The sequence below is a fragment of the Humulus lupulus genome, chromosome 8 (genome assembly GCF_963169125.1).
Source record: "Humulus lupulus chromosome 8, drHumLupu1.1, whole genome shotgun sequence".
NCBI classification, from domain to species: domain Eukaryota; kingdom Viridiplantae; phylum Streptophyta; class Magnoliopsida; order Rosales; family Cannabaceae; genus Humulus; species Humulus lupulus.
This window is the reverse complement of record NC_084800.1, coordinates 18,226,922-18,254,403: the sequence shown is the minus strand read 5'-3', so window position 1 is coordinate 18,254,403 and position 27,482 is coordinate 18,226,922. Positions and strand designations below refer to the sequence as shown.

Sequence of the window (27,482 nt, the reverse complement as noted above, 5' to 3'; positions counted from 1 at the left end):
GCCGATCTTGCCCAACTTCACCGGATTAGAAGACCCAGTATCTCACGTAAATAAATTCGAGATACAAATGGACATCCAGAAGGTGTCAGATGACGCTCGATGTAGAATCTTTCCAGCCACCTTGTCCGATACTACTCAGGAGTGGTTTTTTAAATTCCCTCCTGCCAGCATAGTGTCTTGGGAAATGTTCGTGAAGGAATTTTACGGACAGTTTTACGCTGGTCGTGTACATCCCACCGAGGCTAACCAACTAGTCGAGATACGCCAGACAAGAGGGGGAAACCCTGAAGGGGTATGTCCAACATTTTATGCTAACCGATGTTGGAGCTAAGACAGTTGGTGATGAAGGGAAGATGGTGGCACTTACTGCTGGAGTACGACGTCATTCATCCCTTTGGAACAGTTTGCGGAAGAATGGGGTAAAGAGCACCCAAGAATTTTTGGACCGAGCGGATTGGTACATCAAGCTTGAAGAGGCCATTGCCAACGAAGGGAAGGTGCTTGCAGATGACCAGGGGCCGAAAGAAGATCCCACCAAAGCTGCCAGTGGGTCTGGGAAACTTAATGGCAACGACAAAAATAATGGAAAAAACGGAGGAAAAAGGGCAACCATGAGCCATCAACATCTGAGAACAAGCACCCTAAAAGTAATAGATACGAGCCGAGGTTCACCAATTACATGGCCCTAGTTGATAGCAGAGCAGAAGTGTACCAGGCCACTAACACCACTGTTCCCTTCAGGCGACCAGCCCCAATCAGAAAAGATATCTCCAAGAGAGATACAACCAAGTTCTGTCGTTTCCATAATGACTATAGTAATGACACCAACGAGTGCAACCAGCTCAAAGATGAGATTGAGTTCCTTATCAGACAAGGACACTTGAGAAGATATGTACGAGCCCCTGGAGGTTCTCAGTGAAAGGCTCAAGGGGGCAACGAGCAGGCACCTGTATGCCAACGCTCGTCCCCTTTACAGCCAGCTCCAGTTGCTGGTACATTACTGACCATTTTCGATGGCCCACACCTGGCAAGAGATAGTGGGAAGGCAAGGGAAAGGTATGCCCGAACCTTACGTCACAACCAGGACATTGAAATGCTGATCGTAGAAGAGCGAACTCCCAAAAAAGCTCGAACAGAGGAAGAACCGATAACTTTCTCTGAGCTTGATGCTCAACATGTCCAAGTCCCCCCATTCGGATCCATTGGTCGTAGATGTCCAGATCGCTAATATGATGGTTAAACGAGTATTGGTGGATACAGGGAGCTCAGTGAACATTCTGTACAAATCTTTGCTGGAAAGAATGAAGTTATCAGTGCAAGATTTGGAGCCATGCAACCAAACCATATATGGTTTTTCTGGCTAGGGGCTCACGCCAACAGGGTCAATCAGGCTCCTAGTCACAGCAGGAACTACACCAACGAACAGGACATTACTCACTACTTTTATAGTATTTGATTGTCCTTCTGCATATAATGTTGTGATTGGGAGGCCAATTCTCGTTGACCTGCGAGCCGTTACCTCAGTCTGACACTTAGCCATGAAGTTCCCAACAGACGCAGGGGTAGGATGCGTGTTGGGAAACCAACGAGAAGCGCGAAAATGTTACAATTCCTCGATCACCAAGGCGAAAAGGGGCAGATCGGGGGAAAAATTTGAGAAAAGGTTGTTGTTTGCGAATGAATTACAAGCCCAATCAGGTGAACAGGTCACCAAATAGGGTGTTGCCCAAAGTGAGGATAGGGATTTAGATCCTCGCTTTAGGGATTTTGAAGAAGATGTAGGATCAGTGGAGGACCTCAAGGAGGTGCAACTTGATGAGGCAGATCCGACCAGGGTTGTGAAACTCGGTAAAAACTTAGTGACAACAACAAAGCAAAAACTGGTGGAATTTTTAAAGGAGAACCAGGAGGTGTTTGCCTGGTCGCATAAGGATATGGTTGGGATTGACCCAGCAGTTATCAGCCATGTCTTGAATATAGATAAAAGTTTTCCACCAGTACAACAAAAAAGGAGGCTGCTCGACAATGATAGATCAAAGACGTTAAAAGAAGAAGTCGATAAGCTAAAGGAGAATGGATTCATCAGGGTAGCGTTTTATCCATCTTGGGTCTCTAATCCTGTACTGGTTCCCAAGTCGAATGGCAAGTGGAGGATGTGCGTGGATTTCACAGACCTCAATAAAGTCTGCCCGAAGGATTGTTTCCCACTCCCAAGGATCGACCAGCTGGTCGATGCCACATCAGAGCATGGGATCTTATCATTCATGGATGCATACTCTGGATACAATCAGATCAATATGCACCCACCTGATGAGGATCACACTAGCTTCTGAACTGATACAGGGCTTTACTGTTACAAAGTAATGCCTTTTGGTTTGAAAAACGTTGGTGCGACTTACCAGCGACTGGTAAACCACATGTTCAAAGAGCTGATCGGTGTTAACATATAGGTATATGTCGATGACATGCTGGTCAAGTCGAAGAAGGTAGGAGAGCACATCAGGGACCTGCGAGAATGCTTCAGTGTCTTGAACAAATATTAGATGAAGCTAAATCCCCTAAAGTGTTCATTCGGTGTTGGATCGGAAATTTTTTTGGGATTCATAGTAAACTCGCGAGGTATCAGAGCTAATCTCGAAAAAATCAAGGCCCTGATCGAGATGAAGTCACCTATCAAAATTAAAGATGTTCAAAGTCTAACCAGGAGGATTGCTGCTTTGAGTAGATTCATTTCTAAGTCAACCGACAAATGTGTTCCATTTTTTAATCTACTTAGGAGCAACAAGAATTACCAGGGAAGAGTGCGAGTAGGCTTTCCAGGCTCTAAAGTCTCATATGTCTCAACCACCAATTTTATCCATGCCGGTTGAGAAAGAAACTTTGTTCATCTATTTGGCAGTCACTGAATATGCTGCTAGCGCTTTCCTGATCAGAGAGGAGGAACATGTTCAAAAAGCTGTGTATTATATAAGAAAGAGGCTAGTAGGAGCAGAGTTGCAGTATCCACCCATTAAGAAATTAGCCTATTGCTTGATTTTGGCCTCCAGAAAGCTGCGACCATATTTCCAAGCTCACCCCATCGTAGTACTCACCAACCAGCCACTACGGCAAGTTCTGCAAAAACTAGAAGTCGCCGGTCGATTATTGAAATGGGCAGTTCGATATTTCCTATTCACCACGAGCATCTGTGAAGGGACATGCTCTAGCAGATTTTTTCACATAATTTACTGGGATCCAGGATACCGAGCCGATAGAAGAGCCTGAGCTTCAAAATCAAATTCCTTCCTGGAAGTTGTTTATAGATGGCTCTTCCAACGAGCACAATGTCGGAGTAGGTTTGATCTTAATCACATCTGAAGGACATCAATTCCATTGTGCAATCAGAGTTGACTTCACAACATCCAATAACGAAGTCAAATATGAAGCTTTGCTCGTAGGACTAAGGTTAGCCAAGGACATGGATATAAAGTCACTTGAGATCTATAGTGACTCCCAGTTAGTGGTTAATCAAATCATTGGAGAATATCAAGCCCGGGGTCTTAAAATGGTAGCTTATTTGAACAAAGCAAAGGACTTATTGGCACAGTTCGAAAAATATACTCCAGCAAGTACCTCGCGACCAGAACTCGAATGCCGATGCTTTGGCCAAGTTAGCAAGCACGAAAGATGCTGACACCTTAAACATAGTACCCGTTAAGCATTTGTCCGCACCAAGCATTCAAGCAGAAGAGCCTTCCCTGGTAATTCAAGCAACAGACACATGGATGACGCCCTTCATTGAATACCTAGAGCAAGGAGTGCTGCTAGCGGAGAGAAACAAAGCAAGAACCCTCTAAAGGCAGTCAGCTCGATTCATCCTGGTCGATGGAGTTTTATACAGGAGAGGGTACTCGATGCCACTTTTAAGGTGTGTTTCAAAGGAAAAGGCCAAAGCACTAATGCGAGAAGTCCATGAAGGTTTCTAGGGGAATCATGTTGGGGGGCAAAGTTGATAAAAAAAGATCCTAAGGCAAGGATACTTCTGGCCAATGATGAATGAGGACTCTGTGGATTTTGTTCAGAAATGCGACAAGTGCCAAAGATTCTCCAAAATACCGCGAGCAGCCCTTAATGAGCTAAAACAGACGCAAAGCCTGTGGCCATTCACAGTATAGGGGATAGATTGGATCGGGTCTTTACCCACAGGAAAATGCAATGAGAAGTATGTTATATTATTTCATATAATATAATATTAGATTAAATAATGTGACAAAATGTGATTTGTCACACAAATGTGATTTGTCACACCTTGTAACATATTATTGAGAGTCACAAAATTGAACTAAAGTGTGTGCCCAAATGTGACATATTTTGGAGTTACAAATTTGTAACTCCTAAATATTACCCAATAATGTGTATATTATATGTTACACATTTGAGATTGGATTTCATAAAGTCATGATGATATATGATTGTTGGAGACATGTTTTTAACTCCCAATAGGTGTTTAGAGGTTACAAAATCATGTGGGAAAGGATTTGGGACGTTTTGGAACGTTTTGGAAAAATGACTTTTTTGTGCTGAAAATGGCCTGTGGCCGCGGCCTGGGGGACAGAAGCCAGTGGCCGCGGCCACTGAAAAGTCCTGGCCGCGGTCAGTGAGGCTGACAGCCTATGTGAATTTTCAATTTTTTCCAAATTGAACGGTTCTAACATCCCAAATAACTCCCAAATCTCCATTTTAATTCCATAAACATCCAATTAAACATTGGTAACATCCATGGGGGTTGGTGGAATTTGAAATTCAAAGGGGTATCTCAAACTCTATAAAGAGGAGCCTAATGCTCACTTGTATGACACACCATTTTTTATCCACAAAGCACTTGGCTGAAAAATACACCAAAAGGCTTGATAATTCCAGAGAGCTATTTCCTAGAGAGATCCCTTAGTGCTTAGAGAATAGGGGGAAATAAGCTTTTGGACAAAAGTCTTGAACCTTGTTCAAGTTGGTGATCCCCACTACTCTACACTTTGGTTGAGTGTGAGAGTTTGTTTGTGTTTTCATTCTTTTGTTCTTCTTATTTACTTGTATTATTATAGTATTAAGTTTGTAATCTTCTTCTTCTACATCTTTCTATTTACTTGTATTTTGAGCAATTGAGTTGTAATGTTTATTTAATCAATATTATCTTGTCCATTGTATTTTTGCATAAAGTTGTATTTGGTTTTTCCATATTTCCATTGAAGTATTAATATATATTCTCTAACAAAGTATGCAGTAGTTCCTATTGATTACTTTACAAAGTGGGTCAAAGCTGAACCACTTGCAATAATAACGACCAAGAAGATGCTAGATTTTATGGTCAAGAACATCGTGTGCCGGTATGGGTTGCCAAAAAATATTGTCTCAGATAATGGCACACAATTTGACAGTGATCTGTTCACAAATTTTTGCAAGAGGCACGGGATTATCAAGAGTTTTTCTTCAGTGGCTCATCCACAAGCAAATGGATAGGTTAAAGCTGTCAACAAAACCCTGAAGGATACCATGAAGAAAAGGCTTGAAGAAGCAAAGGGGGCATGGCCAGAACAGCTACCAGAAGTCCTTTGGTCGTATAGAACGTCCCATCGAACAGCAACGGGCCATACTCCATTTTCTTTGGCCTATGGATATGAATCCATGTTGCCTGTTGAATTAGACCCACCATCACATAGAAGGTTGACATACGATCAGAGTGTTAATAGTTAGTTATTGATGGTATCTTTGGATTTGGTCGATGAAAGGCGCGAGCAAGCTCAACTCCGAGTAGCAGCTTACCAGTAAAAGGTCGCTCGGTATTTCAACTCTAAAGTACGCGAAAGAAAATTTAACATGGGAGATTTGGTACTTCGAAGGGTTTTTCTTAACACCCGCGATCAAGCTGCCGGAGTGCTTGGACCTAATTGGGAAGGTCTGTATCAAATTAAAGAATTCCTCCAACCAGGCACTTATAAACTTGCTCGCTTGAATGGAGATCTCATTCCTCGCTATTGGAATGGAGAACACCTGCGCAAGTATTATCAATAAAACAGTTCTTTTTAAAGAATTGGCTTGTATTAATTTCACTTTTTACAAGTTTATGAACAAGGGTTAGTCAGTCATACTACTAGTCGCTTACAAGTGTAAGATCAATTTATGATCGCTCATACAGACACGATTGTCCATTTATTACGAGAAATAAAAGGAACTGTGGGCAGCCAGTTATTCTTGCCAATGATTGTATTTATTACAAGTATTTGCTCATTACGTGTGTTGTTTTGCTATATTATCTTTTTTATAAGTATTTATTACGAGCAGTAATGTTCAAACAAGTCTTGGTCATGGCAAGTGACCGAGGACCTTAAGTTCCTCAATCACTTGGGGGGCATATTGTAACGCCCTGGTTACCCCAAGACAGTTACGGTGAACTTTGAACCGTGATTTAACTCGCTAATTGAGTTCTTTGGTTAAAAACGTGCTTCTAGGTGTTATTAATAGGTTAAGGTGGAAAACCAATAAAAAGGAAAGGATATATTTTATTTAAAACATAAAACTGTTCATGGGCCCATAAAAATGTTTACAAGTATTTACAATGCAAAATGGTCATTACAGTATAAAATTTACAGCTCGTCGATCTAAGCGACAAAAATAGGGTAGACCCCCTAGTTCCCTCGAGAACTCCTTGGCTGTAGTGGTCAAGCGGCCGCATATGTACACATCACCACCTAAGCTCTCCACTCAAGGCTGGGTGAGCTTTTCTTTCCCTTTACCTGCACCACATAGCACCCATGAGCCAAAGTGATAACTCTACAAAATAGAGTTATTTTACCACTTTTTATGTGCTAATTGTTGCTTAATTCTTGAGTTTTTAATTGATTTATTAAGTTTTTAAGTAATTTTGAATTTATTAGGTTTATTTTAATTTTATATATTTTTGTGTGTTTTTATAGTTATTTTGTTGAAAAATGTTGTAGTTAATTATTTAAGTTGTTGTGTTTAGGGAAGTAAAAAAATGTATGTTTTATTGAAACTAAATGTTAAATTAAATAAGTTGTAATTAATATTTTCAAAGAATTAATATAGTTTATTTTATAATTGAAAATATTTTATCATGACTTAATTTATATTATTTTGTGTAGGTAATATGTTGCATTTTTGTGCTTGAAAAGAATTAAAACTGAAAAGATAAGGAAAATGTGGCATTTCTGAAAAGCTAGGCCAACAGGCCCATCACCAGCCCAAGCCCAACAACTCCTTCTCAATTCCACAAGCTCCTTGCCCACACGCCTGAAGCTCCCTCCAGCCACTTGACTCCAGCTGCATCAATCAAGGAGCACACCACCAAGTCTTCCTCTTCAATTGCATGCATCATGCCAACTCCATCCAAGCCTCCACGCTTCAGCCTAGGCCCACTTGGCCCATAAAGCCCAGCCAAAATCATGCCTGTCCCAGCCACCAAAATGGCTGCCATTTTGGTTTATTCTTGAGCCCAACAAATGCCAATGTTCCCTTGTCCCAAAATTGCCAAAAATGCCAATATTTTTACCCCACTTTCTACACATTTTACCCCAAAACATCATTATTACACCCTATATTTTACTCCTATTTGCCATATTATAATTAATTTAATTAATTTAATCAATTTAAATTGATTATTTTAATGGTCTCATTTTGGCTATAAATAGGGAATTTTCAAGACCATTTTGGGTGTCCATTTTAGAGGGGAGGTTACCATACCAAAAACTCTACACATTTCAAAACCTCTCTATTCTCTTCATCTTCCTCTTCTTTTTGGTTACTTTCTATGTATTTTTAGAGGAAAAATTTGGGGGTTCATCCTCCAAATTTTCCTATTTATGTTTGTAATTTTTAGTTTGTATTTGTTATTCTAGTTATGAGTTTCTAATCTTTTTAAGATTATTAAGGTGATGATGAAACAATATGTAACTAGATAGTGTTTATTTTGTATGTTGATTTCCCATTTTGTGCAATAAAGTTTATGGATTTTCTTCTTCAAATATTTTCTTTCATCTTAAATATCATGTATTTTGGATTGTTAGCACATATTTACACTTTGTTCTTCATTAGTGCAAAAACATAATATTCTTTGTGTAAGATGTGTCATTAAATTGTACACATCCATGCTTAGAGCAAAAATATTATATTTTGCCTTATAAATAATGTTCATTGATTTATTTGTTATTTCATTAGATTGATTTACACTAAATGCTTTGAAATTATAATTTTGAAAAGTGAAGAAAAATCTTATCTTTTTAGAAGTAACTTGTGCTTAAAATTATAAATATATTTAGAAAATGATAGTTTGAATTATTTTAACTATCACTAAAACTTGGGAATCAATGTACTTATAAATATTATTGAATTTATATTTTGTGGATTCTAATCCTTAATAATCTTATTTTACCATCTTATTTACAATTATTAATTTAGTAATATATATTATCTTTAATTTCTATATTATTGTCTTTTATTTTATTTTCATTATTCAAAAAATTCCATCAATCTTTGGAACTAGGTTAGAATTTATTAATTTTGGTTTAAAATAGTTTTCTTTTCGATTTTAGACAACTCCTTTGGGTTCGACATCCTTGCTTACACGATCACTATTCTATATGAACGATTCGTGCGCTTGCGATTTATAAATTTTTAAACATACCCGTTTTGGGTCCATCACAAAGCCCAGCAAGAAAACTCAATACTGCAAGAATATAATATCAAACGATGATCATAATAACCATCCAAGACTTTCAGTCCAAAAATAAAGGAGTGACAGTTGTAAAAGTCACTAAGGTGGGTTCCGTTCCCTTTACAGATAAGTGATCATTTTACTAGCTTAAACGAGATAGGTATCTGGTGAAATAGTCACCAGCATAAACCTACCGAGTGACCATAGAGTCACTATTGTGGGTACCGCTCCCTTAGCCATGGGACAAAACAGTCACCTAGGCCTTTGGCCCTGGCTCTGAGTAACTAGTCATAGACTAGACAAGCGCTTATAATTTTCATCGAACTTAGGGTCGATCCAGCATTAATGCTCCATATGAGTCATTCAATGCAGATGTTGATTAGATCTAATCTTTTATCGACTCTGCGTTCATGACGCTTATGCTGTTTCTAACTCTTAGGTCAGTAACACGCGACCAATGCCGATTCTGACTGGTCAGTGCCATTCAGAAGTAAGCAAGATTTGATAAGCATTTAATATGCAATCAATGCCCACATTTAACAATCAACATGCCTCTATAATAATCACGCATGTCATATACACAGGGTGCAGTTTTCTTACCTCTGGTTCGAGCGAGAATTAATAAAAGAACGACCCTTGAGAATGATCAACCTTTTAGTTCCTTAACGGTCACCTGGTCATAACCAAATATGGGATTCCATCAATAAAATGAATAACAAAGGTTTCCGAACCAAAACCTAGCCTCCGAGAAATCAAATCCTATTAAACCGGGAAGTAGGATCGATCCTGAGGCCTAAGGCTTGAATCCCCAGGCCAAAAACTTACTTTCGGCCAAAATGCCACTAAGGGCCGCAACCCTCCCTCACCATGCCGCGGCCCGCCCCTGAACCAGAAGCGGCCCCCTCTCTCTTCCCCAGTACGGGTCGTGGCTCTCCATCTCCATGCCGCGGCCCAACGACCCTGCAGCTTCTCCCTTCTTCTTCCTCGAGCTTGGGCCGCGACGCTCAAGAACAGAGTCGCGACTCCACCTAAAACTCAGCTAAAAACCCCTGTTTTACCCCTTCGAACTCATTTAAAATCCTCACAAATTCTCTCCCAATACCACCAAGCAACACCACCAACTATTACCATAACTTGTCCACCATACAAGCATCAAAACCCAAGTAAATTTCCTCAAAACTTCCATTGATTCTCAACTAAACACTTCAAATTTCTCAACTGAAAACCATTAAAAAAACAGAGTATGGCTAAGGTTTCATGGATGAATTCTTACCTCAAGCTGGATTTAAGTCCTCTTCAATGGATGAACTAAAGTCCTTAGCTCCAAACTTTAATTCCTAGCTTGGTTCTTCAAGTTGAGGTTCAAAACTTGCAAAGAAGAAGAGAGAGGAGTGATGATCAGATGAAGAAATGAGAAAGCTCTGTTTTTGGTAAGCTTCTACAGTCTACATGCTTGATATATATCTTAGGGGTGAAAAGACTATTTTGCCTCTAGGTCATTTAAAGATTTCTAAAGACTCCCAAGGGTAAAACCGTCATTTCCCACCTATTACGTTAATCATAATTAACGCTCTCCAATTCCTGTTATTCTCAATATCCTCAGATACCAATAATTCATATCCTGTTACCCTTTAATTCCCGGCAACGCTCTAATCACCAAATTACCCCGAGACTCACCCCGAGCCTCGAACTCAAACCTGTTATGACCAAACCGATAATATATATTCAAAGATCATCTCATGCCGAATAATTCGAACAAATCCACATTATGATGTGGCCTCAATAACAGTTCATCGACATGCATACAAATATACAATTATGCCCTCAACGGGCCAGATTACCAAAATACCCCTGTGATGAAATGTGGACCCACATGCATGTATTTAACATCATATTATAATATAATTCACATAACACATGCATATAATAGTTTAATGGCATAATAAAACAATTATGGCTCTCCCGGCCTACTAATCCATCCCTTAAACTGCATTAGGGATTTTGGGGCATTACACATATAATGTACTAAGTAAGCAAAGCATATCAACATACATATGTAAACACATGAGCAAAATAAGGGAAAGCATACTACGGTACTTAGAGTATTTTTCAAAATTTAATTTTGTTTAAAAATTTTCAAATCAAAACAAAGTGCTATGCTAAGTTCGGTCATGCGAACAAATGTTATAATAAATTGCAAATATTATAATATCAAAATAAAAATGTGTTACACCGTGAGCATTTGCCGCTCAGATGTAATTACTAATTAAAAGAAAAGCTTCCCTACGTAGCAAAATATTGTCTTGACATCACGAACCGTGGTTCGTGAGTCTTAGTTACAAATAAATAAAATAAAGGAAATAAAGTTATTGAGTGGCAGGAGCAGATGGAGAATCTTGTTAGGGCTGCTGGTAGACAGAGGTCCTAGCATCCTCGTCGACGCTTTCAATGCCTGTCACCAAAGAGATCTTGGGGGATCCCTAAGCTTTCTCATCTTCCTCCAAATGAGCAATACACTTAGCCAGCTCAACCTGCTTCATATGCTCTGGAAAATAATCAAAGTTCGCATTGGGGTTGCTTTTCCAGAACATATAAAAGCAGTTGAATGTCGCTCCCTTGAACCTCTCTAGGTCGCTAGCGTTGGTTGCTTCGAGCAATTTGACTCGCTCCTCCTGCTCAACAGTTTCTTTCCTACTGATCGCTAGTTCATCTTGGAGTTTGGAGGCCTCTTTTAAATTAATCACCGAAGCCTCCTTGTAAATCTCTTTGGACTCGGTGACTTTGACTAAGGCATCCTTGTGTTGCTTCAGCTCTTCGCCCAATTTGACATTTTTTTCCTTAGCCACCTTGAGCTGCTCAGCGTGTCTGGCCTCGGCCGCCTGAAGCTGCTCGGTAAGTCTTTCCTCAACAGTCTTAATCTCTTCAGCATGCTTGGCAGACATCTCCTCTGAGCGACACCAACCGGTACTCAGGGTCAAAACTTCCTACGATCAGAGAAAAAGTAAACTTGTTAGTATGAATAAAAGGGCAAGATAGACAACTAAAGAACAACAAAAATGGAAACTTACACTGAGTACTTCATTCAGCGCGCGACTGAGAATTTGTTCGACCTTCATGGAGGAGACGTTGTTGAAGGCTTCATGACTACGCCAGTGTCTTGATAGTTTCTTCAGGTTGTCATTGGAGTTGTAGGTTGTGTTCAGGACAGCTTCAGTCTGAGTCTTTCCTGACTAATTAGGAGGCAGTGGGTTGAGAGGAGCTAAAGGAGGTGGGTCGACGGGAGCTGGGGGAGACCGGTCGACAGGAGCTGGAGGAGGAGTCATTTCCTTGGAAGTTGGTGGTGCAGGAGGATCCTTAGTCCAAGCCATTTTCTTAGAAGGGTCGCTACTACCTTCCCTAGGGTGTCGCCTACTTTCTTTCCTCCTGCTTCCAGGAGCCGTGGCTTTGGGTTTGCTGTACAAGTCGAACGCTTCACCAGAAGTCATGACTACAGGATGAAAACAAATGATCATACAATATAAATAAAGGTACTTGGAAGAGCAAAGGAATAGGAACAAGAAATATTCTAAGTAATATACCTGAGCTATTATTACTGGTCGATACATTATTTATGGTACTACTGCTACACTCACTCTCTGCCTCGAAGAAGTCTGAATTTAAACTATTGATTGCATATTTAAAGTTGTCGTCCCCGTCGAATAAAGAACAGGGAATGGGCAAATTTTCTAAAAGTGAGAATTCAGTACCGTTCTCATCAGAAGACTCGAGTATGGGCTCGGGTTATTCTGGAAGTTTGTGCTTGCCCTTCCCGTGTTGGGTCGGAGCGGTAGCAGCTCGTGGGATACTGAAGGGTTCCCTGATGGTCACTCCTGTTGCCCGTCTTCTCGGGGGCTGTGACACATCCTAATGCTGCTCGGGGATCTCTCCTCCAGTAGCACTCCCTGCTGTAGACTTCCTCATATCTTGGTGAGGTGCCAGAAGGCCGACCAACCTTAAGTTGCTCTCAGTAACCAGCTCTTTGACATTCTTCTCAATGTTCGTCATGCTGGCCAAGGCTGCTGCCCTTATCTCCATCTCTAGAGTAGGGTCTGGTCGGTACCATGGACCTAAACAACACCAAAGTTCTAAAGACGGTATAGAAAAGCTAGAAGAAATTAAGCGACCAGTGAGAAAAAGATTTACCTTCTTGGGCGAAGGCCAGGTTATCAGCGACTAGGTCCGTTGTAAGAAATTACTCCTGGAAGTACTTCCCTACATTGGATTTGTAGGTGATGTCGCTCAGGAAGGTACGATCAGACTCTTGATGGAAGAAGTGGAAGAACCCCGTGTTGTTGTGGTTGGGGTTGGATTTGAGATCGAACAGGTAGTTGATCTCGCGTGGTGTAGGTACATGGCACTTTTTATGGTTATAAAGGATATAGAGTGCAGACAATACTCTATATCCATTAGGGGTAATTTGAAAGGGGGCGACCTCAAAATAATTGGCCATCCTTTGAAAAAATTCGTGCAGAGGCAAGATAGCCCCTGCTTCGATATGGTACCTCGACCAAGCGCTGAAGGCGCCCCCAGGCACGTTTGCCCTCTGGTCGAGCGAAGGTTTGATTAGGGTTATCACAGGAAGACCGTACTTCTTGAGATAGTTATTCACCATCCTAGCTGATATGATGCTAGGAGGCGCTACGTACCATTCGACCTCTGGCCTAAGGTTGTCACGAGGTCGGGCTTTAGTTTGGATTTCGGGTGGTACAGTATTTACAGACCGGGGATTTGTAGAAGGGTCTTAATTGCGAAGGGCAGGCTGGTTAGAAGAAGGGTTGGTTGTCTTTTTCTTTCTACGAGCAGTATACTTCACGCGACCCATGTTCGGTGGACTGGTCGGAGGTCTGGTCGCTGGGTTGTGTTGAGAATATAGGACTTATGAAAACGATAGTGTCGGTTGTTCTTAATCCTCGAACAGTAGTGCAAGCAGATCGTCGTCGATCGGTCTCTCACCTCCCCAAGGATCGTGCATGAAAATCTAGGAACAAAAAGTGGGAGATGAGAATCTACGACCAACAGATAGAAGAAGTAGAAACGTTGGGATAACGTTGCTCGTGTATAAAAGTTAAGCTTTCATACGACCAACAACATTCTAACGTAAACACTAAAAACATGCGAACAGTTTGGAAAAACGGATTAAAAAGCGAAAATGAAAAGTTTTTTCAGGGAAACTTTTTTACTCCGAAAATGGGCGGGAAAAACCCAGATTTTTTCGGAAGTAGAAAAATCGAATTTTTACTTCGATTTTGCGCCTTAAATATATTCCTACTTCCCACGCCAATTTCTAAGCCTCACTTAGTGTTTTTACTAATTAAAACTCCTATCCTATCATGTTATGACCTACGAGCCTGATTATCCCGAAATCGTTTTTCCTCAAGAACATTCAAAAACTCAAAGCCCGAATATCAGAAAACTAGAGAAATAAACGTTGCATGGTATATCAGAGACAAAGAAGATCAAGAAATTTACTTGAATGGAAGATTGAAGCGAAGTCACGAGCGTTGGTGCTTGGGGCTGGACGGACGCACCTCGGATCACCAAATTTTTCTGAGTTTCTCTTGCTTTTTTCTTCTGAGTTCTTGAGAAAAAAAAGAGTGGTAAAAGGTAAAAAGTGAGAAGAATGGGTTATTTATACTGATCGTGGCACAGTTAAAAAGGTAATGATGGGGGTGAGTTTTCGAAACGTGGGGAATCGTGTTAGCCGTCAAAACGCTTATGGGAAACTGCAACGCCCATAGTTAGTTACTTTTTTCGAAAAGACATTGACAAATGTGATAGGTCAGATGAAAGGTCGGTCGATTGAGTTTATTATATGCTGGTCGCAGTAAAATAAACTTGGGAGCAAATGTTTACCCAAAAAAGGACTACCTGATGACGTGGCAGAATTGACGAACACGTGGGCTGCACGTGACTGTTTAAGTGAGTATGATTTGTTCGACCATCGACCAAAAGAGAATCCACTCAGCATATAGCATATTTTATGGGCGATCAGTCTGGTCGCAACATTTCATTTATTTCCTTCAAATATGTAATTTTGCATTTATGTAATGATTGCAATTTCTATTATTATTTAGATACGCCTGTATTAAATGTAATTAAGGCCCATCGGCCCATGTGAAACTCCTTGAGCCTATAAATAAGAATCAAATGGCTCAAGAGAAGGGACTTTTCTTGGAGACTTTTTTGAACTTCAGAATTCTGAGAGAGAAATATAGTGTTTTTATCCACCATACTTGTATTAATCCTCATGCTTGTGAAACTCGTGAACCCTAGTTCATTGATCACACTTCTTGAGATTCTATATCAATAAGAACACTAAGTGGATGTAGGTTATTATCATTTTACTGGGGCCGAACCACTATAAATCTTTTTGTGTCATTTATCTTTTTGTCTTGATTTCATCTCATTTCTATCGTTTTAATTGACTCCGTATCGTTGACCAATTTGAGGGTCAACATGTATATAAGTGTGTAAACCTGAAAACATAAGGTATTTATGCTGCAAATACCCCTAAAATATATAAAATCAATTTTATTTATAACAAAAAATTATTTAAAAATATTTGGTACTTAAGTACAACTATTAATAAAGATTTGATATTATTACAGTCAAAATAAAAAAATTGGCACTTATGTTAAACTATTAACAAAATTTTATTATTTTTGTCGTCAAAAAAACGAATTGGTATATAAGTGAAAATATTTGGTATTTTTGCCACCATTATCCCTAAAATATAATATTTTTGTTTATGATCACTTTATTAGTCTTTTATCAAAAATATATTTAATTTAAACATTTGAATTTGTTTTAATAAAATAAAATAAATATGAAATCCTGATACGATTTTGTTAACTCACAACACTTTAAAATTTGTAATTTATTAAACACTCAGTAATTTTTCCCTACAACACATCATCACATTTTCTCCATAGCACAACTATACTAAATTGAACCTAAGTCTCCAATCCAACAAATTATTGGATGGTTTTGGGATGTTATTTTCTATGGAATATATAAATGATATATAAGCCAAATCAAGTGGTATAATTAAACTTGAGAGTACTAATCTTATTAATTTGCACATATATGTACAAATACTGTCTCACATGAAGTATTGACATAGGTATTACTGGTTATCTAAGGTAAAATCTTACTCCATTTTTTAATGCCATTTGATGCTGATTCCATCGTAAGATTACAAGATACTTCAGATAATAATCAAAGTGAGAAGATATAGTGTAATATCAAAGTCGCTATAACACCCTTGTTGACTATTAGTCACTCCTTGATCACTGGGTGAATTCACTTGTAGGATGTAGCTTGACATTAATTGGTTTTGAAAGTCCTCCTAGGATAAAGACACCTCCAAATTTATATAATATATTCGAAGTATATAATCCTAAACTAACATGTGCAAACAAACTAAGCAAATAAAGAAAAATCAAAACCAGCTCTACTACCCTAAAGATGAGGGGAAAATAAAAAATAAAAAGGCTCAGCCGGTCAGATCCCAAAGTTGACTCATTGCCAAAGGGATGGAGTGGAAGGAGAAAGAAACAGAGGAGAATATACAATGTGATGCTTGTGGGAGATGTTCTATTCTATATTGGGCAATCCGTCCCAATAGAGGGCCACCCACACGTAGCCACGTAGGGTCTCAAGAAAGAACACACGCACCCATAACATAAATATACACATATATATGCTGCTTCGTGCGTGAGAAATTTTTGGTCATGCGCACCTAACTCCCGGTGCTGCTGGCTGATCTAGTAGCCACTGCACAAATCCATCCCTAAAGTCCTCAACTTTGAAACCAAATTAGGGAAATCAGACATGGGGTCGATTGCCAAGAAAGGGTTACAGCAATACTTGATGCAACTTCAGCAACATCCTCTGAGAACTAAGGTCCCAATTCATGTTTTTCTTCTTTTTTCTCTTATTTGGTTTCCCTTTTGTAAAAATGGGTTGTTACCTTGTCTTTTTCGTGACTTTCCTTTGCTCTTTCTTTTGAGTTTTGCGTTTGTGGACAGAGGAGAAAATTAAATGAAAGTTCTGATCCTTTTGCTCCTTTTCTTATACCGAGATTGAGTTTGAAATTTTTTCTTCTTCCTCTTTTATGGGTATGTTCTTCTGACTAATTTTTATTGTTAGAGCAGGCAATTACAGCAGGGGCGTTAGCAGGGCTTAGCGATATAGTTTCTCAAAAACTCACTGGTATACAGAAACTTCAATTGAAACGGCTTCTTCTCAAAGTGGTAATCCATTGATCGTTTTATTGTTTTGGAACGAAATGGGAAGTTATCACTATGATAAAGACAACACTATTTTTAATGATGTTGTATTGAAATTTGCTTAATTACAATATAATGTCTTGTAGATTACCATAGCTAGATTATACCATGAATGTATGATTGTGTAATATTTTTATTCAGACAATGATTTTGACTTTGTTCTGTGTATTTGACCACAAATGTAACCTGTTCTTTAGCCTTGAAGTTGTTAATGTGCTGGATTGAAAGTTTACATCTTGTACTGTTTGTAACTTTCAAGTGATGATGTGCTTATTTTCATTATTGTATCTATTGTGCGCCATCTCAATCATGTTTGTGATTTATTTGAATGCAGCTTTTTGGAGTTGCTTATCGTGGTCCATTTGGACATTACCTGCACATAGTTCTAGACAAAATATTCAAGGGGAAAAGGGATACAAAAACAGTAGCCAAGAAGGTACGCCATTCTGCTCAGTCTTGAGCCTTACTTTGTTCCCTGAAACCTTGATGTAGTCTGAAATATTGAAAGAATGTTACTCAAGTTGGTAATGTAAGAATGATTAAATTCCATCTCACTTGTCAAGTTGTAAAGGAAATCTTCAGTTTTCCGGTGTTTTGGCCTATGCTATTTTCCTTTTTGGCTGGATGTACTTGACTGAAGAAGGAACTTAATAACATCAATAAGGTGTTTCTAAAATGACATTCCCGAAATAATATAACTTGTCAATTGACAGTTTGATTCACTCAAGTGGAAAAGAAAAGAAAATAATAATTAGAAGTCAATCTAAAAATAGCTTATCGAATTGTCAGGTACTGCTGGAGCAGGTTACTTCTTCTCCTTTGAACATCTTGTTTTTCATGAGTTACTATGGGTTGGTTGTGGAGGGTAAGTTGTGAGGAAACATGTTAGTTCCACTATTTTTTTCTCCATTATGTGCAACAGATATAGGTGAAGCAAAATGATTAATTATATAATTGAGTTGACCCCTGTATTATCAGCACGACTTTATACTTGAGGTTTGGGTTTCACATTATAAATGTGGATATAAAACAAAACAACTCTATTACTTAAATCAAGCCTAAAAAAGTAAGGCAAGGCAGGCTAGGTATGGACATTTCAAATAGCAATAATATGTACTGTTGATTATTTTATACAAATGTGAAACGCAGAAAGACCTTGGGTTCACGTGAAAGCTAAAATAAAGAAGGACTATCCAACAGTACAATATACTTCATGGACGGTATTACTCTATGCTCAATGAAACTGTATACAATGAAACTGACTTAATGATATCATAAACTGACTTAATGGAGAAAAAAATGCAGTTCTGGCCTGTTGTTGGTTGGATCAATCACCGCTATGTGCCCCTGCAATTCCGGGTCATTCTTCAGAGCTTAGTTGCATTTTGCTGGTATGAAATTTTGACTGGTGGCTCTATTCGATACTTTACATGTACCTTTTATTCTTCTATTTATAACCAAAATTTGGGCTTCTTTTAGCTTTTCCACCCTAACCTTTTCTTTCTTTCAGGGGAATATTTCTAGATCTTCGAGCACGATCCATGGTCTTACCAAAGCCCAAATGAAGAAACTCAGTTTGCTTGAATAAGTTAAAGCTCCTAGTTCCGAGCTATTCTTAGTCTGCTAGTAGATGCTCTCTCTATTTTGATCAACCATGAACTCAGAAGATTATTCATCTAGATCTTGAAGTTTGTTTATTATATATACTGGATCTAATGTTCATTCGAATGATTCCCATCTTAAGCCAGTTTGATTGTTCATCATGACCTGGTTATTATCTTATCATTAAGCAATCAAAATCTTATTTATATTCTGATAACAGAAATGTAAATAGCCTTGCTTGCTGCCAAGTGCATTCCCTGTTGCAATACAAAAATGTGGTGTTGCTATGTTCCATCTTCAAGTTGTACTCTGCAACCATGGTTAGTAATTGAGACCATGTGAGTGGGAGAACTCAGAGCAGAGCAGAGCAGAGTAGGTAACATGCTAATATAACCAAACGTTTTCTTACCTTGAATTTTGACTTAGTTTATGTATTATCTCACTTACGAATGTGGTTGGCTCATGCGGCCACACGAATGGGGACATAGTTGAGCCTTAGAGTCCAGCTTTTGTTGAAAAAAAGGCTAGGTGTGAACTTTGTTGCTCATTATTTATTATTTTTTATTTATGCAAATGTGAAACGTTCAGGAAGACCCCTCCTGGTTTTATGTGAAAACTAAAGGAAATGGCAATCCATCAGTTATTTTTTTGATACCCTTAATGGACGGTGTTATTGTATGCTCATTCTATGCGTTGCTTATGTTATAACATGTGAATCATTCATAGTCTGACAACTTAATAAATGAACATATATATATATATATAATTTATATAAGCGTGCGCAGAACTGGCCTTATGTGCCAAAAGCAGTTCCTGGTCATCCTCCAGAGTTTAGTTGCAACTGTTTTTGGGTGTGAAAATATGCGATTTTGCTCTACTCTTTACCAGCCAGTGTTAATTGTCTTTCAATTTTCAATGCAAAATAAGTTGTTTCATGTTAAAAACTATGGTTTATATAAATTTAGTTTTTTTTTAAATCATAAAACTGAATCTCGATTTTAAACAATTACAAATATGTTACTTTATTTTGTATATTGATAAAAATGGTATTCCCACCTCAATAATATAAAAAAAAATTCTCACTTTTCTCTTTCAAGAAATTAATTCCCCTATAGATACTAACAACGAAAATCTAAACAATTTTTAATTTATTAGTTACAAAATTTGAACTGTTGTATTAGAGCTTTATGAGCTATTGTAATGGAGTTCTCCTATAGTTCAAGCAGAGTGTATGCTTACAAGAGAAAAATCGGATCCCTTCCACAGTGCACAATTGTTCATATTTATAGACAGTTGAGTGATATGAGTTTGGGCCGGACTAATCTGGGCTCAATAAAGGTGTAAACATTGTTTACTCGTTGATGTAGGCTTAATACAAATGATCTTAATAAATAAAATGCATTAATCAGGGCCTATTGGGCCAGCCTGAGCGTAACCACGCTATAAGACTGACAACAGTACACAGCTTCAGTCTGGTTCGCATGGGCTTCTAAAGAGATTCGAGGGACATGATCCGTCACAGTAATGGTGGTATGGTTCTGAAATAACGACGTACATTTCGTATGTAACCTCTTCTGCAGGTTAGTTATGGGGACAAAATTATGTGTTTCTCGAGGTGATGTCAGTGTCGTGAACAGTTTATCACGCCTAGCCCGGTTGCCTGGTCCGGGTTTGTTTACTAGGATCCTGATCCATTTACCAAGACCCCGGTACGTTTACCAAAACCCGGGTTCATCCCCTACCATCCCGGTCCATCTACTACTGTCTCGGTCCATTTACTACCGTCCCGGTTCACTTTTAGACTTGGAAGAACAATATCTGTATCGCACCCCGAACAACACCCCTACGGGGGATGGTCCGGGAAGAGGAAACATGTTGTTATCCCCAAAAAATGGAGATCGATGACGTGGCAATAGAGGTGACAAGTGGCAGTACATGGTCCGTAAAAGACACATTAATAAGTCAATAAATATATTGGCTCCTTAGAGTTGTGATAAAGTGACTTGGCTTAGGAGTAGACCAGTGTGCCATGTTAGACCAGAGATGTGTCATGCTAGACCAGAGTGCCATGTTAGACAAGAGATGTGGCATGCTAGACCAGTGTGCCATGTTAGATCAGAGACATGGCATGCTAGACCAGAGTGCCATGTTAGACCAGAGACATGACATGCTAGACCAGAGTGCCATGTTAGACCAGAGGAGTGCGTGTCCTACTAGCCAAGTGCGTGACTGTCCAGTAGAGGTATGGCCGACCAGAAGGTGATATTCATCAACCAGGTAGAACAGACTACGTCAAGATTCCCAAAAACGGCTTCAACAAGAATCGGTCTTGGCATACGCGGGAATCTCTCATTCTTCCCACAAATTGGGTGTTCTGTTACATTTTGAATATTTTTGTAATTTAAATATAATAAATATAATGAAATGTCCCGATTCTAGGGGAGAGGAGATGTATGATCCTAAGCCTATAAATACAAGATTTATGGCATCATAAAGGGGACTTTTGGAAAATTTTGGGTCTGAATTTTCTAGAGAGAGAAAGTGCTTGTATCTGAAAGAATTCTTGTATTCTTGTAATCTGTACTGAAGAAACTCAGTTGGCTCAGTTCATCTGATCTTGAGTACAGATCTATAATCACAACTCTAAGTGGATTAGGCTATTACCAACATATTGGAGCTGAACCACTATAAAAATTGCGTGTGTTATTTACTTTCTGTTCAAAACCGTCTGTGTCGTTTAATTTCTCTTGAAGGTTTTATCGTTTTTGACGTTCTCACGTCGTTGGCCAAAAACGTGGTCAACACATGCCAACTTCGTGGTCCCAACTTTCATTCCGGGATAACGTTTGGGCTTTACTGATAATTGGGTTGTCGGGATTCACCCCTTCCTTGTCTATTGGGCTAGATCTGGGCCTTAAGCCCCTTCATGGTGGCCCATGGGCCTGATATGCGGAGCCGCGAATGACGGGAGGAAATGGGGATAACAAAGCCCTACCGATGGGTCTCTAAGTGTTCTCGACCTTTGAATAGTTTTCGTCACGATTTTTTTTATGATCATGTATATTATAGTTATTTAGAGCATTATGCAAATTTAAAAAAAATTCTGAATAGTTTATAGTATCGAAAACTAGGTTCAAACATCTTGTTGCACGTGTGACTAATTTTTTTTATGCGTGTGGAAAGGAACATGTTTGAACCTAGTTTTCGGTACTGTAAACTATTCAAAATTTTCTGAAAATTTGTAGGATGCTTTAAACAACTACAATATACACAGTCAAAAAAAAATCGCGCCAAAAACTATTCACGAGTCGAGAACAGTAAAGAGCTCCACCGATAGGGCTTAAAGTAAAGCCCCTATAAGAGAATTGTCCAATATTTATATATCTTATAATACTTGCAGTATTTATCTATGCATAATGTCAAATATAATGATATTTTATTTTTAATTAATCCAAATTTATAAAATAAGCTAAAATATATTTTTCTTACAATATTTAAATATCCTATTTTGATTGATTTCAAATATTTATCTAACTATTACTAATATTATTATATATCTTAATATTTATTTCAAATATTTATCTAATTATGATAACTAAAGATATTGAAAGATTTTGTATGCAAAAATATATCCCAAGAGAGAAAATATATATATTAGAGTATATATATATATATATAAAAGAAAAAATAATAATTACAATTTAAATAAATTAATCATAAATACTTTTTGGCTTTATGCTAGTTTCAATTAATATAAAATAATTAAAGAAAGACATTCAAATAAAAAAAAATTGAAGTGGAGCTTGAAGGAGACAAGGAGAGAGAGAAAGTATGAGAAATTAATAAAAAAATAGTTTAGAGTAAGAACAATATGTTATTGTAGCAATTGAAGTGTAGTATTGTAGCAAAGTTAAAACATGTATAATACAGTAGCTAGTAGCTGATGGAGCTTTATTTTTTTTTTACCAATTCTATAATTTTTTTTAAAGATTTACATGATATACAATGATTATTGGGACTGCTCTAACAACGAAAATCTAAACAATTTTTAATTTATTGGTTACAAAGTTTACAATTTATAAAATTTGAACTGCTGAATTATTTTTTACCAATTTACAGAACATAAAAATTTGTTTATAATTGTTGAAAATTGAGGGTGCAAATTAGTATTAAAATAAGAGTAATAATATATGCAATGAAACTTTATACTTAAACATTAGACACAATAAGATTAACAAATAAATATACATTAAAAAAGGGGGTTGAATCTCATCTTGAATTTTGATTTTTTTTTTTATTATTATTGTTCTAAGATGGGAATACGGTTGAATCCCGCCTTGGATTACATGTTGATCGTTACGAAGTTATAGCCACTATACTTTGACCAAATAATCTTTAATTACCAGACCCTTTCTACCCTGTTGACCAGGGGAGGGGCTAATTAAATTGTACAAAATTGTTGGAGAGTGTGGACTGATCATGTGATAAATTTTGAAAATATTTAAATGAATAGTTCAACTTTTTAAAGGCTAAAATAATATATGATCAGGGATCGTCAAACTAGCTAAAATAATACATATATATGATATAGCTTTATAATATCGTAAATTAAATTGTAGTTGTCCAAGAACAAAATCTGAACACCGGAAAAAACAAACAAATATGAGATTTGTTGTATCTCAATGATATATTCATATTCATATATTTACATGCGTTAACAATATCGTAAGATAGCATATAAAAATATAATAATATTATAAGCCAATTATATTATGGTTCAAATTTATTCATATATAATCGTAGCAAAAAACTGGATTAAACTAATTACAGAACATGCTAGAGAATAATAACTATAAGCCGTCTTTTTTTTTGTCCCGATGAGGCCAGTATTTGTCTCCTTTGGAGTTTCACTCGTTATGGCTGTTGAAAGTCAATGAATAAAATTTTGGGTCCCTAAGCAGCCAAATTGAGGGTTTAGATAATAGACTTGGTATAGCGGAAAGAGAGAGAGAGACACCAGAACGAGAAACAGTCTAAGTCGAAGGGTAGATTATGCCTATTCAACCTTTCAACCTTGACATTTTTATTTGACTTTTTTTGCTTATTATATTAAACTCTACTACTTTAAATACCAACTACCAACGATAGGTATTCTCCATTCATATCCTTCAAAGCCATTTTCGACAACACCCCTTTCTTCTTTTTTATCACTCTCAATCACAGATCATCCTATAGTTTGAGGTTCAGATATAGATAGCTAAATCAGTAGATAGAGGTAAAAAATGGTAACCCTTCAAGCTTCAAGCGTGGTTTATATGAAGGTCAGTAACACTGGCTCATCCCAAACACGACGCCGTTTGGGAGAATCCCCTGCTCCAAGAGCCATTCTTAACCTACCAAAAGTCCAGAACTCGGCCGCGAGTACTACAACTAGTCCCACTAATCCATTACTTTCTCTTCCAAAGCTTCCATACTCTTTGGGTTTTCCTGATCATCAACATCAGGACATGGATATGAAGAGATCCAATCTTAATTCGTCGGCCGTACAAATAGAGAAGATGTATGCGATCTTGGAGGCTGTTTCAGACAGAGTGGAAATGCACAAGAACATCGGAGCTCAGCGTGACAACTGGAACAATCTCCTTCTGTCATCGGTTAATTCGATCACTCTCGCAGCTGCAACCATGGCGGGAGTCTCAGTACTATCACCCTCCATAGCCCTGAAGCTCTCTTCCACGATTCTCTATTTGGCAGCCACTGGAATATTGGTGATCATGAACAAGATCCAACCGTCACAACTCGCTGAAGAACAAAGAAACGCCACTAGATTATTCAAGCAACTACAAACTGAGATCCAGACCAAACTCTCCATCGGAAACCCTACAGCTTTGGACGTAAACGAAGCCATGGAGAAAGTTTTGGAGTTAGATAAAGCATACCCACTTCCGCTTTTGGGCGCCATGATTGAGAAATTCCCCGAGACTGTAGAGTCTGCTGTTTGGTGGCCGAGAAAAGTAGGACAGCAAAAGCAAACATCACAAGTTGGATACAACAATAATGGTTGGAGTAAAAAGTTGGAAGAGGAAATGAGAGAGGTTTCTAAGGTTATAGAAAGAAAAGACGTGACTGAATACTTGAGGCTTAGTGAAAAGGCCTTGAAACTCAATAAAATCCTTGCGATTTCTGGACCGGTGTTGACTGGTTTAGCAGCTGCAGCGACTGCTGTTTCCGGTGGTATTGGCAATACTCACGGGGTAGGAGCGGCGGCCACGGTGGTTGGAGTGGTGGCGGGAGCTTTGGCGAGCGTTGTGAACACATTGGAACACGGTGGTCAGGTAGGGATGGTGTTTGAAATGTATAGGAGTAATGCGGGTTTCTTCAGGCTTATGGAGGAGACAATTGAATCTAACTTGAGAGAAACAGATGTGGAAAGAAGAGAGAATGGTGAAGTGTTTCAAACCAAGGTGGCTTTGCAGCTTGGTCGGAGCTTGTCTGAGCTCAAAAATATTTCTTCTTCTAGTTCCAGATATGTTAATCATAATGGTTCAGATACTGAAGAGTTTGCAAGCAAGCTTTTCTGATCATATACATATATACATACTGACATAAACTCTAGTCATGTAATTCTAATTATTCTTTGAGTTGTATCAACTTGTACAAATATAAATACAACACAAATATTTGTTAATGGAATTGTGATTATTTAGTATCATCCTTCATCTTCTTTAATTTTTTTTGTCGGGGATAATTTAACCACTTTTAATGAAATCACATTTAAAATGAAATAGAATTAAGAAGTTAATTTTAATTTGGTTGAAATTTTAGATTATTCTTTAGAGATAAATTTTAGATTCATTATAAAGTAAAATGGTTTTATTTATACCTCTAATTAACTTTCGAATTAATATAGTTTTTAAAAAAATAAAATATACTTATAGTTAAGAGAGGTAGAGGAGATATATATAGGTATAGCTAAATGAGTATAGTTTTAGACTAATTTTGTTTGGGTCTATAGACAACTTGAAAAGAAAAATTACAACCATATAATGAAATGGCCTTCCATCCATCTTTATTGTGTTGTATCAACTATCTAGGTATAATAAACAATTGTTTCCCTAGATTTATTTATATATATATATATATTTCAATAATATATAAATGGTAAATTGGTATTATGTGTAGGTATAATTGTTCCTTTAAAATTAGAGGAGCTCTAGCAACACTCTAATTTATAATTGAGCTATTTATTTTTGCATTTTCATGTGTTAATATTAATTAATATTGCCATGCAGATTTAATATGCCAATATTTGCATTTACATTATCCAAAGTTGAAAATACAGATTCAGATAAAATCAAGAGATTGGGATAAAGGAGATTGTTTATGGAATGAAACAATGTTAAGAATGAAAGGGTGAAATAATTATCTGGGAAATAGAATGGCGTTTCCGCAAAATTGGTCCCCGGGCCAGCTTGTAGTATTGGGCCACGGGCCGAATTGTAGTATTGGGCCTAGGCGATGTTGACTATATCCGAGAGTACTTAACATAAATATGGAAAAATTAACTAAACTTTCAATATATATGGACAAAAAAGTAATTAAGCCAAATATAGTAATAGACGCTTAAAACAAAATATAAAATATGGTATTCCATAAACTAATAAATCAGATTCTCATAACATTTCTAAATTCCCGATTCCAATCAAGAAACCAAGTAACTGATCAATAAATCTCACTTCTCCGGCCACTGCAATTCATCCTCCATTTTTTCTGATCGTAATATTGTCTTCTCCGGCAACAAGAGTCTTCTTCTCCGATCAAGATATTAAATTCTCGATCACCTCTCGGAAGTGTTGCTTCAAATATACCTCGCGAATCGAACACTTTTGCAGTCTTTCTCTCCGGCCTTCTACAGTCATCGAATTAAAACATAGAATACAATTTCCGATTAATTACTCTTCTTCTCCGGCAACTAAAACAGAATTTCGATTCTTGTCCAACAATCACATCTCCTTCACAGACAAACAATCTGATTTTAACTTCATTTCTACGATTACTCAACAGGTAACATTTGAACTAAACAAAATTTTGTTTGAAATATACGACATGCAAAATGATAACACAAAGAAACAGAAAATTACTTTTTTAATTATTCACATGAAATCAGTTACATCACAAAACGTGAACATTTACATAATTCAAATATTACAAAAAAATATAAAATAAAACAACAAAATAAATACAGTAACCAGATACACACGAAAAAAATAATAACATTATGCATAATAATTTATCATGAAATATGGAAAATAGATCTTGATTTACGTTTATGAAACTGGTTACATAATATGTCTTTAACTTTGCATATTTGAAATATCAAAAAAAAAAAAAGACAACAAATTCACTAAAGTAACCACTTACACACGCAAAAACTGAACATAATGCAAAATAAATAATTATAGAACCTGGAAAATAGTTCTTGATTAACTTAAAGAAACCGGTTACTTATATATTTTCAACATATGTTAATATTCATTCACTAACATAACCAGTTACATTTGAAACAACACTAAAAATTATGTTGTGCTGTATTGCAAATATGGAATCCATAATGACATCGATTCATTTTGGAGGAAAATAGACAGATAGATATCAGTATGATGACTACACCATGACTAGACTGATAATACCAAAAAATTATTCTCTAAACAATTTGGTTCAGTTAGTGAAAACTGAAATAAAATGCAATATTCAAAATATTGAGCTGAGTTACTAGTTATCACCAGGTATGCCACCAATGAAATTACTCACTGACAATTCAGTCAGATTCTACATTGAGCTGAAAA

General features: G+C 37.5%; 2 protein-coding genes across 2 annotated transcripts; both read left to right on the top strand.

The window, feature by feature from the left end:
* The first annotated feature begins 16,352 nt into the window (after positions 1–16,352).
* On the top strand, positions 16,353–18,859 carry LOC133794894 (peroxisomal membrane protein PMP22-like). Its single transcript, XM_062232334.1, has 7 exons — positions 16,353–16,648; positions 16,900–16,998; positions 17,369–17,470; positions 17,824–17,899; positions 18,184–18,254; positions 18,340–18,425; positions 18,545–18,859. Exons 1-7 carry the CDS (start codon positions 16,577–16,579, stop codon positions 18,597–18,599), a joined length of 561 nt encoding a protein of 186 aa, XP_062088318.1. The 5' UTR covers positions 16,353–16,576; the 3' UTR covers positions 18,600–18,859.
* A 4,959-nt stretch (positions 18,860–23,818) lies between these two features.
* On the top strand, positions 23,819–25,329 carry LOC133794893 (probable F-box protein At4g22030). The gene has a single exon (XM_062232333.1). The coding sequence runs from the start codon at positions 23,919–23,921 to the stop codon at positions 25,215–25,217; it is 1,299 nt and encodes a 432-aa protein (XP_062088317.1). The 5' UTR covers positions 23,819–23,918; the 3' UTR covers positions 25,218–25,329.
* Positions 25,330–27,482: the final 2,153 nt, after the last annotated feature.